Here is a 14,556-nt window from a genome sequence, read left to right as displayed (position 1 = left end):
CATCCTTGAAGTTGAAGTTTTTGATGTATGGGGAATTGATTTTATGGGCCCTTTCCCATCTTCTTATGGAAATGAGTACATCCTGGTTGCGGTTGATTATGTCTCCAAGTGGGTGGAAGCAGTAGCCAGCAAGACAAATGACTCTAGTGTTGTCAAGAAAATGTTCAAGACAGTCATTTTTCCAAGATTCGGGATCCCGAGAGTGGTTATTAGTGATGGAGGCTCTCACTTCATCAACAAGACGTTCGATAAACTGCTGAAGAAACATGGAGTAAAGCATAAGGTAGCTACACCTTATCATCCTCAGACAAGTGGGCAGGTTGAAATATCGAACCGAGAAATTAAGGGGATTTTGGAGAAGGCTGTAGGCAAAACAAGGAAAGACTGGGCTGTGAAGCTTGATGACGCCTTATGGGCGTATAGAACCGCCTACAAGACTCCCTTGGGCACCACTCCTTTTAATCTGGTCTATGGAAAGTCTTGTCACCTACCTGTGGAATTGGAGTACAGTGGTTTTTGGGCAACGAAGTTGATGAACTTCGACATTAAAACCGCAGCAGAAAGGAGGATGGTTCAGTTGAACGAGCTGGACGAGATTCGGTTGAACGCCTATGAGAACACCAAAATCTACAAGGAAAGAACTAAGGCATGGCATGACAGAAAGATAATCCCGAGAGACTTCGCTGCTGGAGACAAAGTCCTTCTGTTCAACTCTAGACTCAAGCTATTTCCTGGAAAGCTTAAGTCTCGTTGGTCCGGACCTTTCACCATCACAGAGGTTAGACCTTATGGAGCTGTTGTCTTGGAAGACAATGGGAGGAAATTCACCGTCAATGGGCAGAGGCTAAAACCTTACTTCACAGATGCAAAACCCGAAGAAGGAACCAACATTCCTTTATCGGAACCCGATCTCGCCTAAGGACAACAAAATAGTCAGGCTCGCGACTTTAAACAAGCGCTGACTGGGAGGCAACCCACATGGCATGTATCACGATCAGGCAGAGATCGGTCGATCCAACGCCTATGGATCGGTCGATCTAAGGCGCCCACGGCACCGCTGCTGGACCTGAGGCAGCGGAGGACTCTGATGATGATGGAGCCTTGGAGAGGCGCTCCAAGAGGCGTACTGACCGCAACGCCTGATCGGTAATCTCTCTTGGAATTATTTTCACACCGAGACCGTGTGAAGTAAGTCTGGGGGAGGATGCTACTTATGTACCATATTGCTTTTATTTTTTTTATTTTCTTTGTGTTTTAAAAACTCTCTACGTATTTTTCTCAGACCCTGTGATGATTATTAGACTACTTCCTTGTGTGTTGTGCTTTACATTTCATATTGACCATTTTTCAGGACTGTTAGCGCAGACAAACCGAGGAACCACTTGACCAAACAACCTCTCCTTAAATCTTTTATCAAGTCTCGGTGAATTGTAGTCGACTCAACTATTTTTGACCATTAATGAATTTAATTTCTTTTGACCAGGAATCAACATCAGGAAACGGTACACCATATACACATTCAGGATTTTCTTTACCACATTCTACCACTCTTTAATAATCCTGAATGGCCAGACTCATCAATAGTTTGGTACCTCACCTACACCTTACCCTTTATTTCATCTCCATGCATTCTTACACACTGATCATATGTGCATACATGTGCAAAAACAATGGAGAGATTAGGGTAGACATGGTTCATCCGACTGCTTAGGTAGGATCGGAACATTTAGGTGGTTAGACACGGACCTGTGTGTCTAGAGGTGTAAATAGAAAAATTGGGTGTTGTAAGTGTGTGATTGCATCGCAGTGTATATATTCGATTCCGGTTTGTATAAGTTTTCCTTAAAAAAAAAAAAAAAAAAAAGATATGATTCGATCGATTACCACAAAACATTTGCAAGTAATCGGTCCAAAAAAAAAAAAAAAAAAAAAAAAAAAAAAAATTTATTTATGTTTATATCTCATTCAGTATATTTGATTTAGACATTTTATTTTTATTTTATGTACTAGAGATGATGCTTTGTTTAAATTTGGGGTTAGAGTTTGAGATTTGTTGGTTTTTGATCATTTGAGACTTGAGCAGTTCGAAAACATGGTTATCAATATACTCGGTCTCTCCAGCGATTTTGCATAATGTTTTGCATTTTTTTTGTTATCGCTGATACCCACAAACACTTGAGCCTCACCTAATTAAACACTAAAACAGCCTCCCAAACACCAAGCCCGTTATACCTGATGGAGATATCTTTGGTGGAAAGGTCACGCCCTTTTTAATGAATGTAAAGAGTTGATTACTTGAAACTGAGACTTGCAGGTCTGAAATATGGAAAGGTTTGCGCGGTCTTGGTGGGGATTTGGAATGAAAGCCTTGACAGTCTCTGATTTAAGTGGTTAGCGAAATCACAAGGTAAGGTCTACTGAGGGTTAGTGAGCTCCCAAATTTTAATCCGCTTTACTTGAGGACAAGCAAAGATTCAAGTCTGGGGGAGTTGATATTCCGTGTTTTTAACGGTTTTAAACTCGTTTTGGAGCAATTAAATGGTCGGTTTTAATTAATGTTTTGGTCTATTTGATGCGTTTTGGTGTTCTTAAGTGTAATATGCAGGTTACTAGATAGCTTGAAAGAAAAGAACGCATTCGGGATTTATTCAGAAGCAAGATGGACCGAACAATGGACCGAATGAAGTATTGATCGCACAGAGCACTAGATCGACCGATCCGGGATATGTGGATCGACCGATCCTAGGCTTTCATACACGAGATCGACCGATCCGGGCCATGTGGATCGACCGATCTCAGGCGCTACGGGCTCCACACGCACAAACGAGCTTTTCACTCCTTTTTACCCACTCCCCTCAATAATTCACAAAAGAACTCGACCTTTGAGACTCAGAAAAGACCAGGGGCGACCAAGAAGGAGATTTACAAGTTCTAGAGAGAGATTTGAGAGTTTTTGTTCATCTTTTGTGTGATTTGTGAAGATTTGTGAAGGAGTTCATCTCAAAACCATTTGGAGAAGATCTTCTGAACCTTTACTCTGTTTTAATACAATCTTATCATGTTTTCTTCATCAAAATCGTTTTGTTCTTGTTTAGTTATGTGTGAGTAGTCATCTAGTTGGGTTTAGGGGTTCTCATAGGGGATTTCTTGATGTTTTGATTCATAAAACGTGTGTAGACTAAGGGATTACGTTTTGGTTCTTCATCTAATGGGTTTCTTACTGCTTGAACTGAATTGATCACTTAGTTCATGATTTCAGATTGTTTGATGCACCGAAAGTGATTGTTTGAACTTCCGAAAATACTTTAGATGAGCAAAGTGTCCTTAACCCTCGGAAGTTGATGTTATTGCGCTTTGTGAACATATTGAACCTGTTCTTAATGCTTGTTTAGAAATTGAAACTCAGCGGAAGTTAGTGTGGAGATTTCTATAACATAGAGAATTAGCGCTACGGAAGTAGGTTAATTCTAATATCGTGTTTGAGTTCTAGACGGTTCTTAATATATCCCTGTGTCTGCCATTAATTGTATCTTGATTAAAAAGAAATCCCTGAGAATTCCCAATGCCCAACGTTTGTTTTAAAATAGTTTTCAATTCGTTTAAATCATCTTTTTACATGCTTGTTTATGCTTTGTGACACTAGAGAAAATTAAACAAAAACCATCAAAAATATATCTTGATTCGCTGTAGCTATTAACTTGTCTGCAACTCTACGTGTGATCATCGGTCCCTGTGGATTCGATCCCGTATTACTACTGCGTACTTTACTGTGCACTTGCAGTTAGATAATCGGGTTAAAACTCGAGACATCAAAAACCGCATTTAAAATCAAGTTAGGATTGTATGAATGGCTTGTTATGCCATTTGGTCTTACTAATGCACCTAGCACTTTCATGCGTTTGATGAATCATGTCTTGAGATCATTCATAGGTCATTTTGTTGTTGTCTACTTTGATGACATTCTTGTCTATAGCAAAAACCTTGAAGATCATAAGATGCATCTAAAATCTGTTCTTGAAGTTCTTAGAAAAGAAAAACTCTTTGCCAATCTTGGTAAATGCTCTTTTGGAACAGATCACGTGGTGTTCTTAGGTTTTGTTGTAGGTGCTGATGGACTTAGAGTGGACGAGGAGAAAATCAAAGCTATCCGAGACTGGCCGAGTCCTTCGACCGTGGGCGAGGTAAGAAGCTTTCATGGTCTGGCCGGTTTCTATAGACGGTTTGTTCCCGACTTCAGTTCCATTGCTGCTCCGCTGACTGAAGTGATCAAGAAGAACGTCGGTTTCAAATGGGAACAAGCCCAAGAAAAAGCTTTTCAGATGTTAAAAGTGAAGTTGACTCATGCTCCTTTACTTGTACTTCCTGATTTTTCTAAAACTTTTGAGATTGAATGTGATGCCTCCGGAGTTGGGATTGGTGCTGTCTTAATGCAGGATAGGAAACCCATTGCTTACTTCAGTGAGAAGTTTGGAGGCGCCACACTCAACTACCCCACCTATGACCAGGAACTATATGCTTTGGTGAGAGCTCTTCAAACGTGGCAACTCTATCTTTGGCCTAAGGAGTTTGTTATCCACACGGACCACCAGTCCTTGAGACATCTTAAGGGTCAACAGAAGCTGAACAAGAGACACGCACGTTGGGTTGAGTTCATTGAGACATTTCCTTATGTTATCAAGTACAAGCAAGGTAAGGAAAATGTTGTGGCTGATGCTTTGTCCCGAAGGTATACTCTTCTCTCAGCCCTTGAAACTAAACTACTTGGTTTTGAATTTATCAAAGATTTGTATGTGACTGATCCGGATTTCAAAGAAATATTTCAGAAATGTTCCAAAGTGGCTTATGGAAAATACTATCAAAATTCTGGATTTTTGTTCTTTGATAACCGCTTGTGTGTGCCCCAATGTTCTTTGAGGGAGTTGTTTCTCAGGGAATCTCATGGAGGAGGTCTTATGGGACACTTTGGAGTCAAGAAGACATACAAGACAGTTTTTGATCACTTCTACTGGCCAAGCTTGATGAAGGACGTTGAGAGGATTTGTAGCCGATGTGTGATCTGCAAGAAATCCAAAACCAAGACATCTAATCACGGTTTGTATTCGGCTCTACCCATTCCTTCTCATCCTTGGGTAGATATTTCTATGGATTTTGTTCTTGGTTTACCTAGGACTAAAACTGGCCGAGACTCCATCTTTGTGGTTGTGGATAGGTTTTCGAAAATGGCTCACTTCATTCCATGTCATAAAACTGATGATGCTGTGCAAGTTGCTGAATTGTTCTTTAGGGAAATTGTTAGATTGCATGGAATGCCTAAGACCATTGTCTCTGATCGTGATGCTAAGTTCCTTAGCTATTTTTGGAAAACTTTTTGGTCTAAATTAGGAACCAGATTGATGTTCTCTACGACTTGTCATCCACAAACTGATGGCCAAACTGAAGTAGTGAATAGAACTTTGTCTGCTTTGCTTAGATCATTGGTTAAGAAAAACCTCAAGCATTGGGAAGAATGTTTGCCTCATGTTGAGTTTGCTTATAACCATGCTATGCATTCTGCTACTAAGTTCTCACCTTTTGAAGTCGTTTATGGCTTTAATCCTTTATCTCCACTTGATCTTTTGCCTTTGCCTTTAAGTGAAAGAGTTAGCACAGATGGCAAGAGGAAAGCAGACACTATCAAGAAGCTACATGAGCAGGTTCGTTCAAACATTAAAGCCAAAACCGAAGGATACAAAAGATATGCCAACAAGAAGAGAAAGGAGGTGATCTTTAAAGAGGGTGATCTTGTTTGGGTTCACTTGAGTAAAGAACGGTTTCCAGAAGAAAGAAAGTCGAAACTTATGCCTCGGGTTGATGGTCCTTTCCAGATTCTTAGGAAGATCAATGACAATGCTTATCAGCTTGACTTACAAGGGAAGTATGATATTTCTTCGAGTTTTAATGTGTCTGATCTTTCTCCTTTTCTTGTAGACGATCCAGATTTGTGGACAAATCCTTTTAAAGAAGGAGGGAATGATGTGCCCCAGTCCATGGACCAGACTGATCAGAACGCTCCAGACGTCCCAGTTGAGGTTCATCCTTCCGATCAGATCAGACAGACCAATCGGGCCGTGTACCGTCTCGATCCACTTACATCCGGAATGAAGCTTCGACCAAGTCCACGTCCTGAAGACCAAACGGAACGAACCAGTATGCGACCTTCCCAGCCATCTCGACAAGCCAAAGCCAACAGTCGAGCCAGACTTGACATGGATCATGCCAGACTTGACCTTGATCATGCCAGACTTGAGAAATATCATGCCAGACTTGAGAAAGATCATGCCAGACTTGAGAAAGATCATGTCAGACTTGACTTGGATCATGAGGTTTCACAAAATGATCGAGACTTCTCTCTTTTGGCTCGATTGGCTCGTACCGCATGTACCAATGACCGTGGTGATGATCTCTCTACCTTGTTCGATCCGATCATGGACTTTTCCTTTGGAAATTTCTCTAAGGCAAGGATCCTTAAGCTATCAGAAGACTTGGGCTTTGTTGGAACACAACTTGTCCGATCAGAACGTCCCGCGGCCCTTGCTGATCGTCCCGCCTATGTGCTGATCCTTACTGCTTTGGACTTAGCCGGTTCGGATGCATCTGGACAGAAGCCGAACGGTCACTTTGACTAGCTTATCTCTTTATTTCCGTGTATTGACTAGATCTAGATCTAGATCTAGTTTTCTATTTAATTCCTAGATCTACAAAACTCTATAAGTATGAAACTCTTTCATTTTAATAAATGAGAAATCGATTTTGTCTAAAACTTTTGAGTTAAAACTCTTTGTTCTTCGTTTAGAACTTGTTCTTAGTTTCTTGGTGAGTCATATCCAAGTAAACACTTCCTCAAATCGTTGGTCTTGTGAGTCATATCAAGCAACGACGGGAGATCCTTCACTTGGTGGTCTTGTGAGTCATATCAAGCACCATTTGGAGTCGGGAATATCGAAGGCCTTTCCGCAACCTTCGTGCGACCCTTCAATCCATTCTGTTCTCCATCCGGAGTTCATATCCAAATCTGATCCATTCGAGTGAGCCGATCTTAGGGTCCTTCAAAGATAGAAAAAAATGAAGATATTTAAAAGATACTTGCGGTGAATAAAATCTTGGTAAATATCAAACTAAAAGATATATTCTCTGTTAAAAGAGAAGTACCAATTTTATCTACCATAAAAAATTATACTAGATCCATTTCATTAATTACATTTATTTAATTATTTATATTAATCTATTCAATATATAAATAATAAATCATTTTAAATTTAAATTTAAATTTTTTTTTAGATATAACAAAATATTGAGAAAAAATCTAACCAAATCTTTTTAAAAATTTAAAATATTTTATTTAAATTAATACCATTGATTAATTTCATAATTAATAATATATACTATTATAAATTAATTTAAATAAAATTTTATTATAAAAAAATAAGATAAAAGTGTATGCTATTTTTCAAATTTTATAATTATATTCTATATCTTATTTATTAAAATAAATATCATAAAAATTTATACTAGGACTATTTCATCAATTACATATATTTGACTATTTAAGTTAATCTATTTAATATATAACTTCTAAAAAATATTATAAATTATATAGATATTAATCTTCTCTATTAAAAGAGAATGACCATTTTTATCTACCATAAAAAAGTCATACTAGGTCCATTTCATTAATTTCATTTATTTAATTATTTATATTAATATATTCAATATATAAAGATATTAATAATAAATCAATTTTAACTGTAAATTTAAATTTTATTTTTAGTTATAACAAAATATCGAGAAAAAATCTAATAAAATCTTTTTAGAAATTTAAAATATTTTATTTAAATTAATAAATTTATTAATTTCATAATTAATAATATATACTATTATACATTAATTTAAATAAAATTTTATTATAAAAAAATAAGATAAAAATGTATGCTATTTTTCAAATTTTATAATTATATTCTATATCTTCTTTATTAAAAAAAAATACCATAAAAATTTATATTAGGTCTATTTCATCAATTATATCTATTTGACTATTTAAGTTTTTTTTTTTTTTTTTTTGTCAACATACTTTGTATTGATGTTGGCCCATAAAGGCATAGTACAAGTGAAGTTACAAAATGGACCATTACCCACACTTACATTCTCGAGATAAAATTAACCCAACAGAAAAAGTCCATTATATTGACTTTTCCTTAAGCTTCGAGAAAAACCTAAGCAGTACACGCGTCCAGCATGTAAAGAAATTCCAACACGCGTCATCCCAAGCTTCATCACCAAGCTTGGATTGTGTGCCTCCTCACGCGCCGCTGCAGCAGGTGGATAATTTTGTGACGCGCCTCCGGCAAATCCCCAAGCTATACTAACTTCGACGCCGGAATCCTTTAACTTCACTTGATTGATGCTTCCTTCTCTATGTCGCCTCTGTCTTCTCCAGTCTTGCATTCTTTACGTCGGATGTGCAATTCACCAAGAAACTTAAAACGATTCACCAACAGTTTTTGTTGAAACACTTGCAATCAGAAGCAAGCTTCAACTCATCTAAAACCGAAGTAAATCATCTAGACATCTTGCAAAGCTCAACTTTTCAACTTCTCGGAAAACTTTACTTATAACATCGAAGCAAAGATTGATTTCCTTAAAGATGAAGGTAGAGGATGACCAACGGGAAGAGGAAGACCAAACGAAAGCAGTAGGGGTATGATATCTTCAAAGAGAGGAAGCTTAGGAACCGATCCAAAGATGGGATTTTTATTATAAGAGTCAAAATGATTCAGAAAAAGAAAGTGATTGATAAACTGCTCTGATCAATTGACTCTAAGCACATCAAAATCGCCTAGCGAAAAGTAAAGTCCGCAACCGGAAGTGAAAATCGATCAAACAGATCGAATATATACAATCAAAAAACAAAAAAAGAGATGGTAACCGGCGGTAAGAACCACTGGCCACCGACGATCGTCCTCAGTTAGGAAGTTTCTAGAGAGAGGTTAGAGTAAAGAAAAGAGATGATTGTATTGAACCACGCTGACTATTTAAGTTAATCTATTTAATATATAACTTCAAAAAAATCTTATAAATTATATATATATTAATAAATAAATTTTAACTATAAATTTAAATTTTATTTTTACTTATAACAAAATATGTTGAAAAAACCTAACAAATTCTTAATAAAATTTTAAAATATTTTAAAATTAATGCAGTTATTGATTTCATAATTAATAATATAGTATTATTATAATGTATTTACTTATAAAATCCCACAATATACTAAAATAAATAACATAGAAATATAAATTATGCTAAGAAAATATCAGTTTTATAGTATGACTAAATAAAATTTTAAAATGTATTGTATACAGTCGGTAAAAATTAGAAAAAAATGAAGGAGATTCTCAATTTTTTTTATTTCATACTATGAATTTATTTTACCGAACTTGAAAATATACTAATATATAATAACAATTAATAATAAAATAAAATATATAAAATAAATCATTATACATTAATAATATCGAATAAGAAACATAACCAATAACATTATAGATTTACACAATATATAACACTAAAATGTAAATCATGTGTTTTAAAGTTTTGCGATGGTATCTATTATATATTCATAAAATGAAAATCTACGTGAAATATCTAGTGAGCATTATAAACAAAGCGTGTATTATGGTTTAATAGCTAAAAAGGTAATAGGGTCAATAAAGTTTATGTACATACTTCGAAGTATGTTGTTACGTGTAAATAATTGGTCATTAAGAAAGGTTGTGGTTGAACTCGGTCTCCGCACATCAACCACAACCTACTAAACCAAACCAAGTTCAAATTCAAACTACGTCACATTTCACAAACAATGATCTCAAGAAATTATTGCTCTAAGAAATAACATACTAAGATTACGACATAACTTGTAGCGAGCAGATATGCATGGTACACTACACCACGTAAGAGTTCATAATTTTAGGGAACAAACACAGAAATAAATAAAAACACTAAAACGTAAATACGAATTCGTTGCTTCTTCAACAAGCAACTAAACCAAAACAAACAAACTTCAAACTCTTACTACTACTACTTCTGCTGCTGCTTCTTCACTGGACCTTACTTGTGCAACACTCTTTCAGTTCCCATCATCTGATGACTTCAAGTAGAGTGTTTCTCCACCATCCCCTGAGCTTCCACCCCTGCCTTCACCACTTCCCATCTCCGGCTTCCCACGGCCAAATTCATGAAACCCACCAGCCTCTCCCTGAAGGATATGGAGACCACTGCTTCCTCCTCCGCTGCTAGAGCTCATCCCAAGCTGGCTATGGTGCAACTGCTGATGCTGAAGCGTTGCATAAGGCTGTTGCTGCTGCTGATACATCATTGAAGAACGAGCTGCCATAAGAGACTGCTGAGTCATCTGCTGCTGTTGAGTCGCCTGTTGCTGCTGCAAATAGTGTGACGCTCCTTCTCCCTGAATCAACCCACCACCAGCAGATCCATACTGCCAACAATACCAATGATTTTTTCAGTATTATGCAGAAAATTTGAGTACTCTTGTGATTTAATTGTTTACCTGGCTATGCACGCTTGGAGGTTGAGGCTGAGAATCTGCTATTGCAGCCAAGTACATGAGGTTGCGTTGAAGCCTTGCCTGATTCCTGTAACAAAATATTTAACCTTATGATCATATTTTAAACACAAGTGAAAATCAAGGAGATATGTTTAATCTTACTCGGCACACTCGCTGAGCTTTCCTGAGTTTTGAGACTCAACTATCTTCAGAATCAAAGACTTGTTCTCATCCAAGTACTACAGATTAAGAACATCATAACCTTCATTAATCAGTAATGGTACGGTACGAACAGAATCTATAAACAAAGATTTGATATTTTCTTTTGTTGGAATAAAGACATAAGAAACTCAAGGAGACCCCAGTACTTGAGATTCCAGACTTATCAAAAGACAAAAAACGTTGAAACATAGCAAAAGTTGTATGAAAGATTTTCTTTCTAAAAGATTTTGAGAAGGACCACATAAAAGTGGAGCTTAAGGACCACAAAAGTTATATATCTGGTCATGTAAGGAAAAGAAGGAACACTTGGACTGAGCTTATACATATTAGATCTAAATCTAATGATAACAATCTAAACAGGACCACCACATTTCACATAAATGGCTTTGTGGTTTTTGCCATCAATGAAACTTCCAGAACCCGAAAACCAAGACAAGCTTGAAATGTGAACAATCTTCAGTTCCCAAGATTTGTCTGTTTCGAACACATTATTTTTTTCATTACATGTTTCAAGAACTTAAAACAGCTGGACCCTAAACTTGTTTTTTCATAGAGAGAAGAGAATCTCTTCAACCGTTGGACATGTATAGGCCTCAATTTTTTCAAGCTCTGGTAAACCAAAGTTCTTGTTTAATAGCTATTTTGTACGGGTTTTAGACAAATTATTTCTGTCCAAACCGGCGTATTAAAAAGATAAGGAGATGTAAAATGATTTACAGAACCTTAATGGACAAAGGAAAAAAAAATTGAATCGATCATCTAGTGAAAACAAGGTGAAAGAAGATAGAAACACCTACCAAGCAAACACTACTACTACACAAAAATAAAACTAATTAATAAACATGAAAACAAGAACAAGAAGAACCCAAAAAACAAAATCTTAGAAGTTTCAGTTTAGTTACACCCCATTAGATAATCCATCATTTAAATATGTTGTGTGAGAGGATAAAAAATGGTGTATCTGGATCTTCCAAGTGAGTTTTCATCACTTAGGTTATTTATTAAATTCAAAAAGCATAAATAATAAACAAAGAGATGATATAATATAAGCTGCAGAAGAAGTAGAAGGAGAAGAAGAAGAAGAAGAAAACCTGCTGGATATGATCAGAGGTGACATTGCTGGGGTAGTAACCAGCCATCATGGGCTGCATCTGCATCAGGTGCTGTTGCATCTCTTTTGCTATTTTATATAAAACCTGATTATTCTTATTTTTATTTATTTATAGTTGCAGAAATGTTTTATAGAGAGAACCCCCACCACTAAACCCAAAGGAAAAAGAGAAGCCACCAGAGAAAGAGAGAGAGAGGGGAAGATGTTAAACTTTTTGTATCTGTCTTCTCTCTCTCACACCCACTTCTTCTGTATATAGAAAACTCTTAACTATTGAAGATGTATATCTCTGTGTGTGTGTGTGTGTTATCTCGCTTTCTCTCCCCCACAAAAGTTGTTTTGCGTTAAAAGACTCAGAGAGACAGTGAAGTCTCTTAAATAGAGAGAGAGAGAGAGGTGTTAACAGGGAGGGGTGAGAGAGAGTCTTGTTTCTCTTTTTCTTGGGTTTTGGGGTATGGTTTTGTTGGTTTCTTTCTGTCTCATCCTATCTCTGTCCCTGCGAGGGAGAGGAAGTCACGTGACGAGTCATGCTTATTATAGAGACGTGAGCTTTGAAGTGTACATTTTTTTTATTGCTTTGAAGTTTCAACCTTAACTACAGTGGCTCCTTTATTTTGAAGAACTTTTCCAGACAAGACCATTAACTCTATATATCATTCGGTTTATTTCGCTTAGGTTTTCTCCATTTTAGCCAAAATATCTTCAGTATTTCGACCAAAGAGCTAACTATATAATTCTAAGTATATGTGTGAATTCAATAATTATATTAATTTTTCAATATTGACGCTATTTATAACAAAATATATAGCTGATATAAATCAAGTCACAATTTTTTAGTTAATCGTAAATTTCTAGCCATTGCTTTAAAGAATGCATTGGAAAAAAATACTATAGATGATGTTTTATGGAGTTTTTGATGTTTCAAAATAGATGATGTTTTTATATTTTAAGGTACATTTTAACTTTATCAAAAACTGTGTAACCAATTATATTTTGTAGTATGTTTTATGATTAGTTGAATAATTTTTAATGTATATTTTAATGATACTTTTTAGATAAAAAACAAGTTTTTTAATATTTGTGTCCCAATCTCAAATTTTATGTATTTTGAAACAAAAGGGAGTATTTTCTAAATTTAAAATCACACTAAAATGTCATCTGATTTTATATAGACCTATTTCCTAGAATTCGAAAACAAACAACCAAACCGAGTGCCCACGCCTCCTTGAGCAAAACCACTGCCGGTACGATCACTAGCCCATTGGTTTGAATGATATATTGATGACGTCTGACTAAAGGATCTCTAAAGTTTTTGAAATGGTTTGGTGATAAAATTTAGTATGCAGTTTGGAGTTATTTGATGCTTATAAGAGTTGCTCGCATTATCTTTTGTTCGAATTCTTGAAGTACGTTTCGATGGTCGGTAAACTTAAATTAAAAAGATTTAACAAGTAAGTTATCTTTGCGTGGTTATGTTAATTCCACGTTAGGCTCTCTAGTAGATGTGATTAAATATAAATTAACACCTTATTCGCTGGTACCAAAAATGGATCCGAGATATTCCTTCTGCATATATGAACCACGGAGGCTCTACTTTTAATGTATGTTTGTTTAAATATTAAAACCCAAAACCTATTGTATTATGTCTGAAGATTAAATTAATCTGCAAGGATTATTGAATTGTTTTGTTTTCCCGATTAATTATGCCTAAGTACAATAACTAAAGCATATAAGAACTCATAGTTTTGATTTATAGAAGAAAAAAAACAAGAACGATATTAGAAACATCGATAATTTTTCACTTCACACCAAAGAAAAAAAATGTTTGCCTTGCTATAAATTAAAACTATGAGCTTCTTCTATTCTTTATATACTTTTGTAATTTAATCTGAGGTTGATGTACCTTCAATGAAACTTATTGAGAGCTGAGATATTTTTGTGGTTAGATACCCGACGTCGTATTGAGATTCGACTTAATAGTTTGCAATCTCCCCGCACGCGCATTTAATCTAGAGTTATTCTTGGGTTCACCCACCTCTAGATTCACCAGCCAATAAGATTTCATTATTTCAAATTTGATATCTTTTAAAAAATAAAACAAAATATTATCAAGTTATATTATGTTTTTAAAATAAAAAAAAAATAGCAGTTACAGAAAAAAGATTAAAAAAAAATCTTTTTAACGTCGTCAACAAAATACTAAACCCTAAATCCTAATCTCTAAACCCTAAACTCTTGGGTAAACCTAAACCCTTGGATAAACCCTAAACCCTTGGATAAACTCTAAACCCTAGGGTAAACCCTAAACTCTTGGATAAATCATAAACTCTAAATAAAAACATTAAACCGTAGAACTCTAAACCCTAAATCATAAACCCTAAACCCTTGAGTGATTTAGTGTTTAGTGATTTTGATTTAGAGTTTAAGATTTATCCTAGAGTTTAAGATTTATCCTAGAGTTTAGGGTTTATCCAAGGGTTTAGGGTTTAGGATTTAGGGTTTAGAGATTAGGATTTAAGGTTTAATGTTTTGCTGATGACGTTAAAAATATTTTTTTTTTGTAATTACTACTATTTTTTATTTATTTATTTTTACCTTTTAATTTTAAAAAAATAATATAATT

The 14,556-nt window shown here is 35.5% G+C and overlaps 1 protein-coding gene across 1 annotated transcript; it reads right to left on the bottom strand.

Annotated features, from left to right (window-relative positions):
• Window positions 1-9,862: 9,862 nt before the first annotated feature.
• On the bottom strand, window positions 9,863-12,324 carry LOC106348849 (GRF1-interacting factor 1). Its single transcript, XM_022707272.2, has 4 exons — window positions 11,914-12,324; window positions 10,763-10,839; window positions 10,604-10,688; window positions 9,863-10,531 (listed from the first exon to the last, which is right to left on the bottom strand). Exons 1-4 carry the CDS (start codon window positions 11,992-11,994, stop codon window positions 10,163-10,165), a joined length of 612 nt encoding a protein of 203 aa, XP_022562993.1. The 5' UTR covers window positions 11,995-12,324; the 3' UTR covers window positions 9,863-10,162.
• Between the last annotated feature and the right edge of the window lie 2,232 nt (window positions 12,325-14,556).

The sequence above is a fragment of the Brassica napus genome, chromosome C7 (genome assembly GCF_020379485.1).
Source record: "Brassica napus cultivar Da-Ae chromosome C7, Da-Ae, whole genome shotgun sequence".
Lineage (NCBI taxonomy): Eukaryota > Viridiplantae > Streptophyta > Magnoliopsida > Brassicales > Brassicaceae > Brassica > Brassica napus.
This window is presented reverse-complemented; position numbering and strand designations above follow the sequence as displayed.

Excerpts from the sequence above, each read along its gene's own strand:
- LOC106348849 (XM_022707272.2), bottom strand. The coding sequence starts at position 11,994 with ATGCAACAGCACCTGATGCAGATGCAGCCCATGATGGCTGGTTACTAC. Across the intron at positions 10,840-11,913 it reads CCTCTGATCATATCCAGCAG|TACTTGGATGAGAACAAGTC; the intron begins GTTTTCTTCTTC and ends CTTAATCTGTAG. Across the intron at positions 10,689-10,762 it reads AAGCTCAGCGAGTGTGCCGA|GAATCAGGCAAGGCTTCAAC; the intron begins GTAAGATTAAAC and ends ATTTTGTTACAG.